The 18,740-nt window shown below is 50.4% G+C and overlaps 5 protein-coding genes across 5 annotated transcripts; all 5 read left to right on the top strand.

Annotated features, from left to right (window-relative positions):
• Positions 1-1,213: 1,213 nt before the first annotated feature.
• On the top strand, positions 1,214-1,549 carry N7511_002557 (ATP synthase subunit epsilon family protein; the record flags this gene model as incomplete). The annotated part of the gene is made up of 3 exons (XM_057124982.1): positions 1,214-1,245; positions 1,295-1,409; positions 1,475-1,549. The coding sequence occupies 3 exons, from the start codon at positions 1,214-1,216 to the stop codon at positions 1,547-1,549; spliced, it is 222 nt and encodes a 73-aa protein (XP_056987141.1).
• A 425-nt stretch (positions 1,550-1,974) lies between these two features.
• N7511_002556 (N-alpha-acetyltransferase 35, NatC auxiliary subunit) lies at positions 1,975-4,566 on the top strand (the record flags this gene model as incomplete). Its single annotated transcript, XM_057124981.1, has 7 exons — positions 1,975-2,071; positions 2,127-2,194; positions 2,263-2,403; positions 2,464-2,685; positions 2,739-3,194; positions 3,244-3,600; positions 3,652-4,566. The coding sequence occupies 7 exons, from the start codon at positions 1,975-1,977 to the stop codon at positions 4,564-4,566; spliced, it is 2,256 nt and encodes a 751-aa protein (XP_056987140.1).
• Positions 4,567-5,370: 804 nt separating this feature from the next.
• On the top strand, positions 5,371-7,734 carry N7511_002555 (uncharacterized protein; the record flags this gene model as incomplete). Its single annotated transcript, XM_057124980.1, has 5 exons — positions 5,371-6,104; positions 6,157-6,416; positions 6,470-6,604; positions 6,663-6,753; positions 6,804-7,734. The coding sequence occupies 5 exons, from the start codon at positions 5,371-5,373 to the stop codon at positions 7,732-7,734; spliced, it is 2,151 nt and encodes a 716-aa protein (XP_056987139.1).
• Positions 7,735-12,557: 4,823 nt separating this feature from the next.
• N7511_002554 (uncharacterized protein) lies at positions 12,558-15,131 on the top strand (the record flags this gene model as incomplete). The annotated part of the gene is made up of 1 exon (XM_057124979.1): positions 12,558-15,131. The coding sequence occupies one exon, from the start codon at positions 12,558-12,560 to the stop codon at positions 15,129-15,131; it is 2,574 nt and encodes an 857-aa protein (XP_056987138.1).
• Positions 15,132-15,830: 699 nt separating this feature from the next.
• Positions 15,831-16,987, top strand: N7511_002553 (uncharacterized protein; the record flags this gene model as incomplete). The annotated part of the gene is made up of 2 exons (XM_057124978.1): positions 15,831-16,317; positions 16,389-16,987. The coding sequence occupies 2 exons, from the start codon at positions 15,831-15,833 to the stop codon at positions 16,985-16,987; spliced, it is 1,086 nt and encodes a 361-aa protein (XP_056987137.1).
• Positions 16,988-18,740: the final 1,753 nt, after the last annotated feature.

The raw sequence follows: 18,740 nt of genomic DNA, 5'->3' as shown, positions 1-18,740 counted from the left end.
AGGAACTGCTCGCTCGACCAAGGGCTGGATATGTGAAAATGAAATCACATGCAAACTGTGATGATACATGAATGGGAGTTCAAATGTGCAATGATGGGCATGAGGCGAGTGGACAAGCACGACAAGATCTACGCGTGGTAGATATACCCGGGTGCCATGAGCAAACCCGAATACCTGAGGGTGACTGTGTGATCCAACAAATGAGGTGATACAGACGTGCAAGATGCGAAGATGCCAAAAGAAGAGAGCATGGGAATGAAAGCGCGGGAATGAAGACATGAAATGTAACTTACCTGTTGCTTCAACTTCAAGCTCTTGGCGTTGAAGCGCCAAGAAGATGATGAGATACGCGCGATAGAACGCGTGAGATACGCGATAAAGAGAACTCGAGGGTGTTGTGGGAGCGAGAAAGAAAGAGGAAGGAGTATCGATTAAGCGAATTATTGATGCCAGGGGGAGGTTGAGAGGTTTTAGTCAGTTGACCAGATCTGAGGGTAAGCTCTGGGATATTCGCTTGGACAGGACTTGATTGTGGGATGTTCAACCTTGAGGCGAGCTACATACAATACAGGCGCATTCTCAGCTTCGATTGACACTTTTCTGATCCAGCACGATCCAGCTAACAGAATATCGCATTCGCTTTCTGGAATTTGATTTACAGCGAGATATTTTGCTCCGCATGCCACCAAACAACAGGATTTGATGGAATATTTTAGTACGGGGGTCATTCAAGGGTCTCTAGTTGATTAAGCTTATCAAGCATCTCGCTATACTTCGAAGTCCTTTTTCGCGGGAACCAGATGCATTTTGATATTAGGCCTTTGTGGCCGCCTAATTTAGTGAAGCTTCTTAGTTCTTCCGGTATCGTAGATTCAGACAGCTTCAAGTAGGATACGAAAGCAAAAATGTCCATCCAAAGGTGGCCGCGTCGTTGGTTGTCGTTGAAGGCTGTTGACGCTAACTGACAAGGATCTCGTTAGGGCTCGGGAAGTAAATAAGGTTGCGGCTCTCGAAATCCGGAAGAACATAATCCCGCCGGGGCATTCTTACACGTGACACCATTTGCACGTGATATTATTCGCACGTGACAGCAAAGGCGGTAGAATCTGGCATTATGGATCTCATCCCGATACTCCGAGTTGAACGTTTCCAAACTCACCCGAACCGTTTTTACCCCCTTCAATCAACCCATCCACCTCCCATCTACCTCAAAATGACTGCTGCCTGGAAAGCCGCCGGTTTGACGTATGGATACACGACTTTCGAACTTATTCAATGCTAACTCCGACTTTAGCTACAACCGCTACCTGGCCATTGCCGCCCGCACCGTGCGCCGCTCTCTCAAGGAGGAGGCCCGTCTCGCATCTGAGCGCCGCGGCCAGATGGACATCCGTTTCGCCAAGTGGGAGGTTAGTGAACCTCTTGAGTTCTATTTCAGTCAGATTCACAGCTAACGATTCGATGTCATAAACAGAACGGCAAGCAGGGTGAGGTTCGCTCGCTCGCCCAGGCCAACAACGCCGCCGTCGCCCAGGCTGTTGAGAAATAAGTTATTCTCACCCTTGAACCGAGAGAATGGAGCTCTGAAGAGATGGATGGCTCGAGTGTGACGGATTTGGGCCAATTTTGGGCTCGGAGAAGCATTGAACTGTACATGTGTAGCAATACCGGTCTGTCTGGTTGGACAGAGCCTAGAAATCGCACTCGTCTTTGTTTTTACCCGACATATAATTTGTCACATAGTTGCTGTAAAACATCCGAGTACGGCCCCAAGTGTGATGTTTTAGATGTTGCACGTCACCGTAGGGACCCGGTTATCGACTGCCCGAATCGCTTTTTCCTCCGCTCACAGTCCCCCGCCCTCCCCCTCGATTCACCGAATTACCTTGAGCACGTCCTGCGGAGCTCGAAATCAATTGTCCTCGCGAGGATCCTTTCGCCTGTGGACTGCAGATCCTTTGATCTCTCTCCGTGATGCTGCCGAACAATGAGGTTCGCGTTTCCCGTCCGCGGATGGTTCAATCCGCGGTCCCGCGCGACATCACCGCTGAATTCACAGACGCTGCATCAAGTAAGCTCTTAACCCCGGGAATAGGTCACCGGTATCTAATCACTTTTTTTAATAGAGCTAAATGGTGGCCAGCTCGTGAAAGATGAAATGTTCACGCTATTCGAAGCAGTGGGCGCACTGGAGGTGCGTCAGCTTTCTCACTGGGTGTGAGACTTACCAGACTGGCGCTGACAGCGATCGATTTGACACAGATTATGGACTCCAAAATGGATAGCGGCTATATTGCACCCGGCGAAAATCTTGCGCAGGCGCTCGAAGACGACTACGATGTACGACAGCCATTGACACCAGAGGAGGTTGTGGGCTTGATGGACCAGCTGCTGTGCCATGAGGTGGGAATATATCCAGGTTCCAGGTCCCTAGAGATGCTACAGTTGCTGATCTGATTGTAGGTGGCATGGCATAAGGGGCATCCTCTGTCACAAACGCTCTTCACGTCCATCTACCTCGACAAATTATTGTTGCCAGCACCTCGAACGATGGAGAACGCTCGTTTTGATCATGTTCCAAGTGATTCTCCTTGGGTCAGTCTTGTGCTGCGAGCATACTGTCTTGCTCTGGTTAAATCATGCGACCTGGTCCACGCCCGGGTGGCCACTGAATATTATTATGAGGTAAGTCAACCAATTTTCAATTTCGACTGTCGCTAATCGCATTGACCATATAGGAGGAGGATTTTGTCAGTCAATTATACAACCGGAACCTGCTATCTTCATTCCACATTTCCCACTTCCACCGTCTGCTGGACCAGGCGGTTGCCTGGGTTGGAGACCAGACCGACATTGATGAGAAGCTCAAAGAAGCCGTCCGATGCAGGTTACTCTTCCGACACGAGCTCTTGTCTGCATTGTTTCAAGACCTTGAGGTTCTCGAAACCAGGTCGACGGAAAATTTTGCGTCATGTATAGCTCATCTGGGTTCCTTGACCGAATCTGTATCGCTAGGGAAGCCAGTACCGGAGGCATTCAGCTTAAAAATCCAGCGCAAGCTGGCGAGCACTGTGCCACCTCGTCCAATGGTCAATATTAGCCATGATGATGCCTTCGCTCACATGAAGCGATTGTGCCAGGATGCGATAGACATGCAGCAGATGCTTGACTACCGCGGTCCCAGCAATTTCAAAGTATGTGTTTTTAAGCTTGAAAATGGATTTATTCTGACAATTGCATTAGACTGCTGTCTGGACTTTGCTTTCCCGAAAGCCGCAACCCTCGATCTACATTCGCTGTCTCCTTCAAGCATTGATTGTCAGCAATATGACCATTCTTGGTGCTGTGCCTGTCAAGGACTTCTTGTATGACGACTTGGCGGAACTCGTATTGCCTGCTAGCATTCTACTTGAGGCCAATACCGACGACGTCGAAATGCCCTCTGATCCTCGGTTCCAGATTGCACAGAAGATGGATGGCTTTTTAAAAAGATTCGCCCAACCCTTCGTGGATACTGTGCGATGCGCTTGTATGAACCGTTGTCGTATCAGACGGACGATTTGCCATACCATTGTCGATTGGGATAATCTGCAAATTGAGGTTAGTTAACATGTTGTTCGATCATCGGATATCATACTAATATCATAACAGGCTGAAGAACTTGATCTTGAGCTTCGTACCTTGAGCGCAGAACCACCATTGCAATTCCAAGGCGGCGAGCCGACTTGGTCTTTCCCATTGAGCAGTTGGGCATACAACCAAAAGCTTGTTCAATTCCGACTCATTCTTCAGATGGGCTTTGAGCTCTCGATCTATTCCCCAGAAGAGCTACCGGGCATGTACTGGTATCTCTCGCATATCTGCTCAACTCACCTTGGCCACATTGATCGCATTCGCACGTTCACGGTCGCGGCAAGAAAGCGAGACTTGATGTCTGCTGGCACACGCACCGGAGGCTCTTCTCAGAAGGCATCCGCCTTCCACAAATCATTCCATGCTCTGGAGAGACTGACCACCCACATCATTGCGGTCGATGCCTTTGCAATTGCCTTGCATGCATTATATGTGGTTCTGGCTCGACACAATGTGCTCCCGTCCGCCTCTTCTCCACAGGCCTATTCTAGCGACCGCCTCCGCTACGAAATCCGCATGAAGCCATTTATCCCCATCACGTTGCCTGAGCTTGTTCCTTACGATGAATACAAGCGCGAGGCAGCCCTCGAGGGCGATTCAGACATAATGATCCTGGAACGCGCCTCCAAGGCAATCACTGAAGCTAGAAAGGCATGGGAGGCTACCCTTGCTAACGGTGCCTTCATCGATGACCCCTCCACTCCGACTCAGCCGGCTCCTGTAGCCATTGAAGAGGATTGGAAGCGTGATATCAAGGATACCATGCGCGCCTGTATTGGTACCAGCCTTACCATTGAGGCGGTCAAAAAGGCACTCGCGACCTCCTCGACCGAGACCCACCCTCTCAACTTGGAGGTTGTTGTTCCTGAAGTTGGCTCCAAGACTCGATGGCATGATTGGTGGGTGGTACCCCAGATTTCCGAGAAGAAGTAGGCTTCACGATGGTTTGGGGGCCCAGCTCGACATTTGGATGTTGAGTTACACGCCTCACTCCAGTCCGAGAAATCCTCAGTAATTAGCAGTTCCCAGTGATACCTTTTGATAGAAAATTATGACTTGACGCATCTTGACCGCATCTTTTTGGATTTGAGATTTCCCGTATGGGGGGGTTATGGGGACCATAACACCCAATGAGAGTTGTCCGTATTAATTGCAATCATCAACCCGAGGCCAATCCGTTCAAGCCGTCAATATCTGCGTCAATATCTGCACGGAAGATCATGTTCTTATATACTTCAAGTTAACGTTATAGGATCAGGGGCCGTCACTTCCGCTTTGGTAAGATCGAACCAAGGATTCAAGCTGGTTATGAAATCATCCACTTCATCTCCAAACTTCCTCCTTTCCTCTCTCTCCAGCGCCCATTTATCCACTCCCCTCCCCCTTTCAATTCCTCCATTTTGATTTTTTTGTCTTTTTTGAGACTCATCACATTTCTGTCCTTTACCCTCTTCTCGGTTCTGGGAAGAAACCCGCCGGCGTGGTCAATCCGGGGCAGCACTCGGACCTCTTGGACCTTTTTAGCTGGTGATAGGCACCGTTAGCCCCGATAGTCTTTTGTACCGATTCGCCATTGGTGTCCGGCCCAGTAAGAGCTGTCCATTTCTCAGAAACTCTCTCTTTCTACGGTCTACGTCCTATGCCGCTCCCTCTTATTCTCCGCTTGCCGCAGGCAGCCTGTTCCATTCTTGTTTTGTCGATCGCGGGGCTCCGGCTGTGAAGTGAAAATTCCACATCATGCCGACCTATCCTATACGTCGCCGACCGCGCGAGTGCAAGACTTGTCTGCCATGTCGGGCGAGTAAAGTCCGCTGCGATCGTGGGTCTCCATGCAGCAATTGCACCAAACGCAACTTCACCTGCTCCTACGGTCGTCCTCCCTCTGCGAAATTACCTCTTCCGTCCGTCGCCGTCACGACCTCCTCCACACCTTCACAACCACCGACTTTTGTCTCCCCGACGATCTCGCCGTACGCTCAATCAGCACCCACCCGGGATGCCTCATACGGGCCCGAACCGGCTACATGGGAAAGCGCTGATCCAGATTTACCGGACATAATCGATATTTCGCAGGAGGAATGGGATGAGATCAACGCCAAAATGGTCGCAATGGAACAGATTATGGGCAGTCTGCATTCACTTTTCCAGGCCCACTCCACTCGCAAGCCGGCGGAAATCGACCAGGTTGATCGAAGAGCATCCGTCCGATCGGAAGGTGTTTATGGAGCGAATGTGTTGAAGACGGGTGCGGTTCATATTGGGTCGCGATCGGCTTTGGTTGATATCTTGGACAAATCGAAAAGGTCGGAGGACATGGCGCTGGCGCTACCTCAGGATGATCTTCTCGCCGAGCTTGCTTTGGGAAACGAGTCGGCCGCGTATCCTTTTGTCGATTTATGGTCTTCTGATCCTTATACTTTCAATATTGCTGGCGTATGCGCGGTTCTTCCAGACGATGCACAGTGTCTTCAGTGAGTACTGTCCCTAGGTTGTTTTGTGATGCTTGCTGATCTTGAGGTCCAGATTCCTATCATTTTATCGAGACATAGGTGCGGTGCTGTATCCGGTGCTTTCTGATATCCCGCAGTTAGAACGACATACTTCTCGGCTCCTCGAGGGTCGACGACGAGCCGGAGGTGTTTATAAGCCCGACGCCAATGGTCTGGTTAAACCGTTTGGTATGGATTTGGCTTTCGTCAGTCTGCTTTTTGCGGTTCTTGCATCAGGGTGCCAATTGTCGGACATTCCAGAGAGTGACCGCGAGTTGACCTCATGGGTATACGGTAAGTCATCTATCCCGAACAAGAACCGTGAGTCTGAAGCTAACTCTACCAAGTATCGTGCGCATATCAGTGTCTTCGCATGTTGAATTATGTATCACAGCCCACTGTAGAAGTAATTCAGATTTTGCTCATTATTAGCAATGTACTTTCATACAACATGAATGCAGGCGCATCATACACGTTACTTGGTATGTGTGAAGTGCTTCCGATGTCGTGTCAATGAATTGGCCTGCTAACCAATCTCAGGTATGACGGAACGCATGTGTCTTGTACTTGGACTTCATGTCGAATCGACAGGGTTCTCAATTACAGAGCAAGCAGTGCGAAGGCGTGTCTGGTAAGCCTATCCTTTTCTTGTCATGATGACCTCGCGCTCACAATATCCAGGTGGGCAATGGCCTTCCAGAATAGTCATTTCTCGCTTGCCTATGACCGGCCATCTATCACCATGGTCAGTCAACCCGAAATTCCATTTGACCCGAAGTCAATGCCCGGTCATCGGTCATATTTTGAAACCCTTTGTCGCATTGTATCGGTGTCATTGGAGGTCTTGCGCTCTCGCATGTTACCTGGTTCCTCGCAGTCACGATATCATGAAATTCGAGAATACAAGCATCAGATCCAACGCATGCTCACAGAAACGACTCCTCATTTGAGGCATCGAGATCATTGCCTGACTCTGGCCAACCATATTGAGCGCACTGAACTGCGCCTGCACTCGTCATATCTCCTTTCTGTCCTGTGTCGGGTGTCTCTGGATCCGCATGCGCATTTAGACGATCATCGTCGGGCTGTTATCCGTGAGGACTGTATCAACAGCCTGATCAACACCGTCGATGCCTTTGTCGAGCTGCACGAGATCAACGCTCACTGCTCCCGATCATGGATCAGTCTGCAGCGCAGTATCGCATCGGCCTTTTTACTTGTCACCCATGACGACAGCGACCGTACCTGGCAATTAATCGACCGACTGGAGATGGTTCTCGCGGACCACGTGTATGCCGATGGTGACGAGAACCACAACAGCCGCACCGACTCCGCCAAACATCTTTCTTCTTCGCTCCGCGCGCTGCGCGAAATCCGCGACGCCTTCCGCGCTCGCAAGACTGCGACCTCCTCTTCGACCTCCAGCCAGACCTACTCCCCCCTCATCCTGCCCTCGCCTCCTCACCTCGAAGCCAAGCCCGCCTTTGTGCCTGTCGTATCGGCCGGACCCCGTATGCAACCGAGCGAAGGTCTGAACATGCGGAATATCTTAGGCCGGGTGTCGGACGTAATGTTATTCCCTAGCATGAGCGGCGGGGAACCCATTGTCTGATCGCTTCTTCCCCTTTCTCCCTATGACCTTGTTTCCTTTTATCGTGATCTCACATCCATTTTGTTCGTTTTTGCGCAGGCGTTGGGGGCGGACTTGACATCGGGCATATACAATACCGGCGCATTTCCTGCGATGTCAGCGTTGTTTTTGGGCTATACAAATCTATTTCCTCCAAGAGTCGACAGTCCCACTTAGCGGGTCGCCGGAACACCGCGCACCGTACTGTAGTCAAGTCGGAAAGTCCAAGTAGTCAAGAAGTCCAGAAGTCCAAAGTCATACAGTCCCTGGAATGGAAAGAAAAGTCGAAAACCGGGAACAGACTGACGCGCAGGTTCTCGGCCCATGTAAGAAAGAGAAAGGAAAAGGAAAAAGAAAAAGGGAAAGGGAAAGGGAAAACAATACTTCGGCCGGTGAAAATGATCGAACTTCAGGCCTGGACGCCGAACACACACGCCCAAGCCAAGGGGCTTGGGCATCCGATCTACCCGGAGTATCTCGGTCTTCAAACCCCCAACTGTCCTATTAGTGCTGTTCTTGCTCTGGCTGCTATTCTTGCCTCTTCTCTTTTGCTCTTTCTGGTGGAGCCGCAGCTTCGGCCGGCCGAGATATCCCCGGCTCCTTCTTCACTCTACTTGACGTGCATACTGCACACCCTGACTTAGATATACACACCTACTGTAGGCCTCTCTATTAGTACTCCATAGATGAGACGGTATAGACTAGTCCAGGGTACTGCAGCCGGTCTATAAAGCAACTCAATCTATCTCGGACCAGTGTGCTTTGCAGATATAAATTACTGCTGATTGCCCGGATCCACTTTTGCAACGGTTTGGGGGCGCAGTGGAGTCCATTTCCAGCTGCATTTGCCTTTTTTTCCCCCGTTTCAGCTTACTCCGTTTCCTGATCTATCTGATATCAAATATCCAATATCCAGATCCGACATCCGAGATCTGATATTTCCACTTTCGGTCATTCCAGCCATATCGCGACTGCCTCGCCAGCAAACTGCCCTTAGCACTCGGTAGTGGACTTCAAGCTGCCAGGTGTCTCGGCTGTCCGCCTGGCACAGTGTCCGAGTCTCGACTGTCCATCACCGATAACCCCTGCCGGCTTACTTTTCTCTCTGGTCCTATCGATTCGGCTTCGATGGGGTGAGGTCTGCTCGTATGATGTGAGATGATAGGGTCATCTGTCGTCTGTCATCTGCGTTTTATGTGGTTGGGTTGGAGTAGGGGGGTGCTCCTCGGTCGGTCGTTGTCGGCTATATATCCTGCACTTCCTGGTGCTGGTCTGTGATCTTCCTTGATTTGAGGGGGGTTTTTTCGGCTCCGAGATATTGGAGATCATTAGTCTGATGGAATGTGAGAGGCTCTTCGGCCGAGACTGGCCTTGGGGATTGTTGGTTGAAGGATTCGTAATGCATGATATGATCTTCAGTGAGACACTGCGTAGGGATATAGGGGCTAATCTTCATAGGCTGGAGAGAAAGTACTTCGTCGTATGAGGTTAGGGTATGGCCTCATGGGATATCTCCGGAGTATTCGCGTTCATTGTTCTGGAAACGGATATTATTCGCGAGACGAGGTGGGAATTAGATCCTCCCCTTGGCTTGTACAATAGAAGGAGAGATACAAAAGGATGTTAGATTATTTGTCACACAAAGTCTTCCAAGGGGGTCACTTTGCTTAGTTTGCTTCTCTAGGGTAGAGTAGATGGTAGGTCTAGATGCGCGAAGGGGGTGCAATTTCTAGGGCTTCCATTGAATGCGGCCACAAAAGAAGCTGTATTGCTCTCAAATCCTCATACAGGGCAGAAATGCAAGTCAAGGCAAACAAGGAGCCTTGCTCGTGACTAGAGATTAGCGCTCAAGTGGTCTACATGACGTTGAGTGCAAATTCCTTTGGTATTGCTCCGCGTTCTCTCCAAATTAAGATGAACGAAAACATGGAGATGAGCCCAAGGCACTTCTACTGACCTTGGCTGATCAGGCACATAGTCTGGAACAACTGAAAGCTCGCTTTCAGAATCTTCCGGGTGTATCTAATGGGAATCCCCGGGATCCCTCGTGCGATTGAACAAGCTGCTAGTAAGGTGAGCTGATCTTGCAAGATCAGGCCATATCAAACTAAAGGCAAGATATTATGATATTTCTTGCGAAAATTAACTGCAGCATTGACTTGCACTTCTCATGGCTGACATTCTAATACACCACAGATATAGTGTGCCATCATATCTGCTTTTGTCTGCTGCAAGGTACATGCCCATACTTTCTGAACAAAAGCAATATGTCAATGGCTGGTCACTAGCCCATAGAAAATGTCACCTGCTTTCAAATTCTAGACACAGTTTGCTCTGTCGGTGCCCTGCATTAGTGTAGACTGCACGCGATGTCATCGTCAAATAACACAAAACTTTATGGTTCCCTAAAAAGAATGGACCAAGAGAAGGCGACCGAGGTGGAGATTGAAATCCGATGCTCGCGATGATGCCACCAGCGGCTGTATAATAAAGTCCGATATTATAACCCTCAAGCCACCGGTAGATCCATTTAATATCGATGTGAGACATCAGAGCCCAACTCCATCTCATTAACGTCTAGTTTGTCTCCCACAACAAAAAGACCGAGCAGTCTATCTTGTGATAACCCCCCAACCCCAGTCTCCCCAGATCTACACTCCTCAATCTGAGACAATAGTCTAAAATCTCCTCGCTAACAGCTCCTCATTCATGAATAAATTAAACACTGACGGAATCAGATGTGCTAGCCTGGAATTAGGCCCGCGAGCAGCGAGGCTTTGTCATCTCACGAGTAACAAGCGCGTCTGCAGCAGCGCAAGCAATCAAAGCCACTGGACCCTCGGCACAAAATGTAACCTGGAAAGGTCATGCGGGCTGATCCCAATGATGAGGTCATAAACAATCATTTCCTTCAAGCGAATACCACCATCCCCTGTCCCGACTGTGGCGCAGGACTAGGCCGAGGATTCCCGTCACTGCACCATAACCAAGCGGGTGTCTGGGGTTCCGCTGGAGAAGACCGCAGTCCGCTCGGGAGGAATTGGCTCACTGCACTGCGGATTGTCTGGGGCAGCTCCGCTCGCTCCAGTCAAAGACGGGAGTGTGGATGGTTTACCGCTTTACTGTGGGGGTTTATTTTCCGGGGAAGGGGAATGAGATCTTCCAGCTTCCCCATGGACTACTAGATTGAACAACTCGGGGACAGAGTTGGAATTGTCTTTGGATGTGAATGGGCTAGATGTTCTGCAGGCTGGGAGGGTGCGGCTCCGCGATCGTATGTCCGATACTGCGCCTTGGACGTTTACTGGGGCCAATTTGGCAATTTGGTGATTCCGCAATTTGCCATATTATGGTGGATGCTATGACCTAACGTAGTAATTCGCTGGTAATATTGATTGGGAACGGTCCGGGGAATTTCTTGTATGGAGTTTGCCTTGGCGGTGCTTGGACTGAGCCAAGGGGACAAAGAGTGAAAGGATCTGCTTCACGGAAATTTGGCCAATCACGAAGAAGCTCCGAACCGGTGGCTTGATCTCACGACGTTCACGGATTGTAGTTGGGGCCCGGACGCAAAGAGTCCCTCTTGGAGGAGTCTGGTATAGATCTGTCGATGGTATACAGTAGATATGCCATCTGTAGATGGAATTGAGATCTCAGACAATTTGGCACAATTGACTTCCACTCTCATCAAGCAAAATCAAACGACAGATCAAAATGAAGCAACGATGAACACTTAAGCTTTCCACTCGGGGTTTAGCGAGAAGACGATCCTATCTGTATTGGTTCATAGCCCGTGGTGACTCGGTCGACTAGATGCAGCTGGATCGCCTCGTCTATCCTCATTTCCTTGTTTCACTTTCCAATACGACATAGAACATAGGCAGCCCTAATTGCGATAGTCCTGACCAAAACACCAATGCGTGATGTAGAAGGGTGAAACGAGGTCCTAAAAAGAGAGAGAGGAAGGGAGCTGGATGGCTGGACCCCTGAACAAGCCTCAATTTGGGATGTACAGTACTCCTGAGTCAGGAACCGGTTCATAACATTGCAGCCAATTCCACGCCATTGATTCGCTCACCAGTCTCCGCTGACGTCGGGGTCTGGATACTGTACAAGAGTTGGAAACACTGGGGAAGTGGAAGGGGAATGCCACTCTTTACCGCTTTGAGGCTAACTCCGAGCCCCCTCATTTTTGCATTTTTGCTCAGCTTCGCTCGTGGACTCTCAACCACTGACAATTCACTGCAGAGCCAAGTTTCTGTGGAGACCCCCGCTTCCGCACGCTTTAGCCTCCGAAGTCCCGCATAATGGGTGATACGCTATACGCCGAAGCTCAACAGGCCCTGCATCCCTGCTGAATTTGGCTCAATTTGGCCCAAAGCGCACATGTGCCTGGCTTCGTACCTCGGGAGCAAGATGTCTTTGCTTTTTTGGCCCTGCAGCTAGTAGTGTCGATCACTACCTACCTCTCAGGCACGTCCTCTACACTAGACTGTGGAGTTGTGATGAGACCTGCTCATCACATGGTAGCCATCTGCCTCGGTGTCGATCCCCATCTCCTCGGGAGAGCAAGCTAGTGAAAAAAACCATGTTAGTGTCATTGCGATGATGGACCCGTGTCTAGCTGTAAGATCGGCAGCCACAGCCCAAATAAAGAGCTCGTCCGCTCCATCAATGGCTCTTTGATCCTCCGAAGGCTCTTCCGTTGCAACAAACCTTTGAACGACAGGTTTGCGGAATCGAGGCCATTGGACCGGGCCCGACAATATATCAATCAGAAGGAGAAGTAGCTTGGAGAATACAACATGCGTTTCTTGCCAGCTTTGACCACCGCGCTCCTGTTCGCGGTTAACGTGACAGGACAGACCCCGTCTGCAGCTTCTGCAGCTGCTGGTACTGTTGCGCCTGTTGCCAATTCCAATGCCAATTCCAATGCGAATGCGAATGCAAACGCCAATGCCAATGCCAACAATGAGGCTGAGACTGCTGCTACAACCACCCAGCAGGCAGTAAACCAGGCCAACCAGCAGGCGGCTAATACCCCTGCTGCGGACCCTACTACTGCCGCTGCCGCTGCCGCCGCCAACACTGTTGCTGCCAGTCAGGAGGATAATACTGCTTCTGCTAAGAACGCACCTACCGCGTCAGCGGAGCAGTCTAACCCCATCGAATCTGTTGTCAATGGTGTTGCGGATGGTGTGAACACTCTCCTCGGGGGTGGTGCTTCGACTGGATCTACTGGTAACTCCGCTGCAGAGACCACCCAGGCTAGCGCTACCTCTGCTGCTGCCTCTTCTGAGGGCACTGGCAGCACCAAGTCTACCTCTTCCTCTGATTCATCTAGCAGCATTTCCTCCGATGCCCTTTCCGGCGCCCTCAAGAACCTGCTCGGCGGTAGTGGGCTCGGAGATATCGGTACTGACCTTGGGGAACTCGCTGACGGTATTGGCAACCTGCTGAACCCTGGCTTCCTCAGCGAGCTCACCAACACCTTCAAGTACTTGTCTACTAGTCTTGCTCCTCCTGTTGACACCGATATCCGCAGTCTGGTTGCCAATGCCAACAATCTCTTGACTGCTGACTTCTCCAAGAAGGTCGGTGGCCTCATCGACAATGCCAACGACCTCTTGACCGCGCAGAACACCAAGGAGATTATGACTTTGATCAACAATGCCAACAACCTCCTCACTGCCGGATTTGTCCAGAAGACCGATACCTTGATTGACAATGCCAACAAGCTTCTCACGGCGAAGTTCGTCGACGAGACCACCAATCTTATTGGCAAGGCCAGCCCTCTCATCGATAACGCTAGTGGCCTCCTTACCGACGAGAACGTCAAGGAGATTGAGAACCTCCTATCCGGTGCCAACAAGCTGCTCACTCCTGACTTCATCTCAACTACCAGCAAGCTTATCACCCAGGCCGGTCCTCTTATCTCCAAGGCCAGCCCTCTCATCGACAATGCCAGTGGTCTTCTCACCGAGGGCAATGTCAAGGCTATCGAGAACCTCCTGTCCGGTGCCAACAAGCTGCTCACTCCTGACTTCATCTCAACTACGAGCAAGCTTATTACCCAAGCTGGTCCTCTTATCACCAAGGCCGGTCCTCTCATCACCCAGGCTAGCGGTCTTCTTACCGAGGGCAATGTCAAGGCCATTGAGAACCTCCTTTCCGGTGCCAACAAGCTGCTTACTCCTGCCTTCATCTCAACTACCAGCAAGCTCATCACGCAGGCCGGTCCTCTCATCAACCAGGCCAGCGGTCTTCTTACTGAGGGCAATGTCAAGGAGATTGAGACTCTGCTCAGCAATGCCAATGGTCTCTTGACGGAGAACTTCGTGAACCAGACCTCTAGCTTGATTGAGGAGGCCAGCGATCTCTTGACTCCGGCTGTTGTCAGTGGTCTCAAGGATCTGTTGACCCAGATTTCTCCTCTGCTGCCCGAGCTTAAGGGTCTGCTCAAGGCCGACACAATCAAGGAGATTGAGAACCTACTGAGCAACGCGAACGAGCTGCTCACCGACAAGTTCGTCAAGGAGACATCCAGTCTGATCGACAACGCCGACAGCCTCTTGACCCCCGACCTGGTCAGCAGCCTGAAGTCTCTGCTTGGCGACATCACTCCTCTGATTCCAGAGCTGAAGTCGCTGTTGACAAAGGGCATGATCCAGTCTATCACTGGACTCCTGACCAATGCCGAGGACCTCTTGACCCCCAAGTTCGTGAACGAGACCTCCAGCCTGATCAGCGAGGCCGACAGCCTCTTGACCCCCGACCTGGTCAGCAACCTGAAGTCTCTGCTTGGCGACATCACGCCTTTGATTCCCGAGATCAAGTCTCTTCTGACCAAGAACACCATCTCGGCCATTGGCTCGCTGCTGACAAATGCCAACGACCTCTTGACCCCCAAGTTCGTCAACGAGACCACCGGCCTCATCGACAGCGCCGACGACCTCCTCTCGCCATCCCTGGTCTCCGGCCTCAAGGAACTCCTCGGCGACGTCGTCCCCTTGGTCCCAGACCTGAGGCGCTCCCTCCTCAACTCGACCATTATCACCGACTTGGGCTACATCGTGACAAACGCAACCAACCTGCTCACTCCCGCCTTCGTTGGAGATACCTCCGATCTGGTCGAGCACGCGGATGGCCTCCTAACCCCGTCCATCATCAGCTCTCTCAAGGATCTGCTTGGATACCTGCCAGATGTCATGCCCGAGGTGAAGAAGCTGCTCAAGCCAGCTACTATTTCCGAGATCGGCTCGCTGTTGGATAACGCTAGTGACCTTCTCACACCCAAGTTCGTCAATGAGACTACTCTCCTGATCGATGATGTTACCGGCTTCTTGCCGCTCATTCAGGACTTGCTCAAGGCGCTGTGAGGGGTTGTTTTATGATTTTCTTATATCCTTACGGAAGCATTCATGATTTATAATGCGGTTTAATGATAATTGATATGGTTCATTATGCTATTTCTTACATGGGCTACGTGGCAACGTCGCGGTAACATTTCAAGACCGTACACTGTACCCCCACCATGTAAACTCCCTCTTCTTTGGAATAGAAGATATTTGCAATCACCTGTGGTTGGCTAACATAAGAATGGCTCTAACCCTAGCCCCTTCCAAACATGAGTTTCTCTATAATCTTATCCGCAGTGGAGACCTATCGATATCGGAGAGTAAAAAGTATTAGGAGCCATTGGGGCAGTTGGCATACAAACAACCGACAACTGGCTAGTAATACTTGAGGCTGTAGCTGTGCTGCGGAACAGATACTTCGCGGATATAACTATTGGCTTGGCGGCGAGCCACCCGAGCTTTCGGGCGAATCATCGCGCATTAACTAAGTGTAGATTTCTCATCTCGCTTAAGCTGGCGGCTCGGCGCGCGCCAAACCATACCCTTCGTTGCCTTCCGATCCATGTGGGACTCGAGTTGAGGCTGATAAAAAGCCCTTTACCCCCCTGATTGATTCACACGTGGGGTTTGATCGTCCACTCTCCAATTTCCGGAGAATGATATCATGTTCATCGATATCGAAGACCTAAATTTGCATTCGCTCGGAGTTATCACGTCAAGATGAGAGGCGTTGATATTTTATCTGCTTCAATACTGCTGTGCGGTGCTACAGTCGCCCAAATAACTGGACAGCCAGAGCTCGCCCTTCAACCTCAACATACACTGAAAACTTCCGACGTGAATGAACCACTTGAATTCCGCGGCTTCCAACTATGGAGCAAAGTGGACAAACTAGACGCCAAACCGCTTAGCCCGGCTTGTAAAGCATCCATGACACGGAGGATTCACTGTCACAAGAAGACGCGATCCCTACAGCGGCAGCTTGGACGTCGGAGGCGGGGCTCAGGTCTGGGAAGCGAAGCGCTGAGCGACCTTGTCTGTGACAGCCGCTGTGGGGAGTCCATCGCCGCGTGGGTTGAGAGCGTCGAGCGCGATTGCGCGACGTTAGAGGAGAGGATGCTCTTTCCGTCCATGCGGGGTGGACAGCTGTGGGCTGGGTGGAACGAGACTTGTCTTAGGGACGAGAGAACAGGAAGATATTGTGGTGGTAGGTTCTTCTTCTCTCTCCATCCATCTCATATGGTATAGACATGGAGCTCACTTACGTTATGTGCGCAGATGTGATGGACGATTTCACAACCTCTTCCATCTATGACATGCCCGTCGGAGAACTCTGCTCCTTCTGCAACGTGAAATGGCACCAAATGATGCAATCATCGCCCTACTCCCTCTACGACAAGAACTACAAATCGTACCTCGAACACATCAACAGCGCTTGCAACCTCAACCTCCCAACAGCCATCCCCAGTCTCATGGTCTTCGAAAACCCATATGTAGAACGGGACCGGTACTGCCCGACCCGTCTTTCATATACCACTTCAGCGGGAGACACGTGCGACAGCATCGCGGCGCAGTTCAAGGTTGCCTCGGCAGCTGTTCGAGTGATGAATTGGCCGCTTATCGACTGTTTCTCTATTCCCCGGGCTACGAGGCTGTGTATCCCATTCGGGTGCAAGACTTATACCCTGAAGGATGGGGATACGTGCAACTCAATTGAGCGGGAGTTGGACTTGAAACCGTGGTGGCGACTATCTGCGATCCGACAGTATAACTTTTGGGTAAATGAGGATTGTTCAAATCTGCTTGAGGTCAGTGATACTCTTTATGGGCGTGTCATCTGTGTTGGCCCGACGGGTCAGTCGATCCTATACACGTAAAGCTGTGTTCTGGGGTCCCTGAAGTTGGGGATTACGAAGGTTCTCGGACCAGCAAAAAGCAGGAGTACCGGGGATCATCTTATCAGCTGCACTGGGACTATATAGAAAGACATGAGAAGGTACTAGTCAACTAGACTGTCACTTGGGCATGGAAGTCCAAGAGAGAAGTGACAGCTCGATAGATTCTCGAGGCACACTATAGCCCCGGTATTTGACTTGTTTGCATTGTTATAGAATAAATTAATTTCCTTACATCGCCAATATAGTTACGAGAGGTCTGCTGCGATCATGGACAGCCTTGTCTGGAATGCAATTCCCAATAGAGAAACCCGCTCCATTTTCGCAGAATGGCTTCACTGCGCCTGCGCCGGACCTGCACCGGACCTGCACCGGGTCTCCCTCGGCAGCAACGAGTTGGAGATAAAACATGGCGCTGTCAGGTGCATCTATTAGTTGAAATTGAAAGAAAAGCAATCAAAGGCGTCTTACGGGACATACGTGTTTATAGTTCTAGAACTAATTCGCCCTGTCGTGTGTGGCACGGATGCTGGGATTGTTGCAAATGCGGTATCAACCTATGTATGATGTGTTGTTCGACTTGGCTTTCACGCAGTAAGAATAGCAGACTCAATCAAAATGTATTACCCCAGAGGATTCACTTCCTTGACGTTCGGTTTGAAACTGTTATCAGATCAGTGGGCGTGTATACCCCCAATCAGGCACGTCAATTGGAGAATGAAATGACGCGTACGACAACAAACCATCGCCGATAAATGTCGATCTTGCGAGGTTCCACCTTTAAATGTAACATGAAATCATACTTGTTTCAAATCAGATCTTGGTCCCTCAATAGATAACGGGGGGATCTCCCAGTTCCGTATCCCTTCCTTTGATGGTTCGAGCCGGTCATGTGATCGGCTCAGATTGTTGTTTGACTGAACAGCCATGGGATTATTCGAGACCTAAGAATAGAAAAGTCGAAGCTGATTGAGGGGTCATCTTTCCACCTATCGCAGAGAAAAAGGTTGGCAGAGGGGGGAAATCGGTGAGACTTGAATGTAGACTTGGGAATGAACGAGATGGACATGCCAGAAGGATTGGATTGTAGAGAAGATCGTTACTCCAATAGAAACATATGCAATACCCCAAAAATGACCCACCAAAGCAGTGACATACCAGATCAATGTATACACACTGATATGACGAGGCGGACCGAAGCAGTCCCATTTCAACGAGGTCCCTATAGCCCGGCTTTGAGTTGGATCCTGCGCGGTCACCAAACCAAGGGAGACAAAAGTACTGCGTAGACTGTGCGCATAGTAGGAAAGTCCATATGACCTTCGCCAACGCATTGCAGCATGTCGGTATTATCATCAATGCAGAAGCACACGGTAGAAAGCCGGTCACCCGAGTGGCGTATTACAAGCGCGGTAGTTCAATCCGTCTACCGTACGCACCCCTCTCTGATCGACAGATCTTAGCAGTCTAACTAGTCTTCATAACTATCCGGCGATGAACGGCTGAGCCTCCGTCCCGGTCCTGTGATCGGCGAATATGTGCATTTTGGACACACCCCCCATGGGGAATCATGAGCTCATGCTCATAGCCCTCATTCAGATCTAGATAAGGTAGGTTATATTAGGGGTCTCATCTGCCGTTCTGTACGAAACTTCAAGACAATCGACCTTTAAGTTTCATTCTTCAATTGATCAAGGTCTCTATATCAACGACACGAACTAGTTCTCACGTCACC

This window comes from Penicillium nucicola (genome assembly GCF_028828085.1).
Source record: "Penicillium nucicola strain IBT 29836 chromosome Unknown utg000002l, whole genome shotgun sequence".
Classification (NCBI taxonomy): Eukaryota; Fungi; Ascomycota; class Eurotiomycetes; order Eurotiales; family Aspergillaceae; genus Penicillium; species Penicillium nucicola.
The sequence above is the reverse complement of the archived record's forward strand: the minus strand, read 5'-3'. Positions and strand labels throughout refer to the sequence as shown.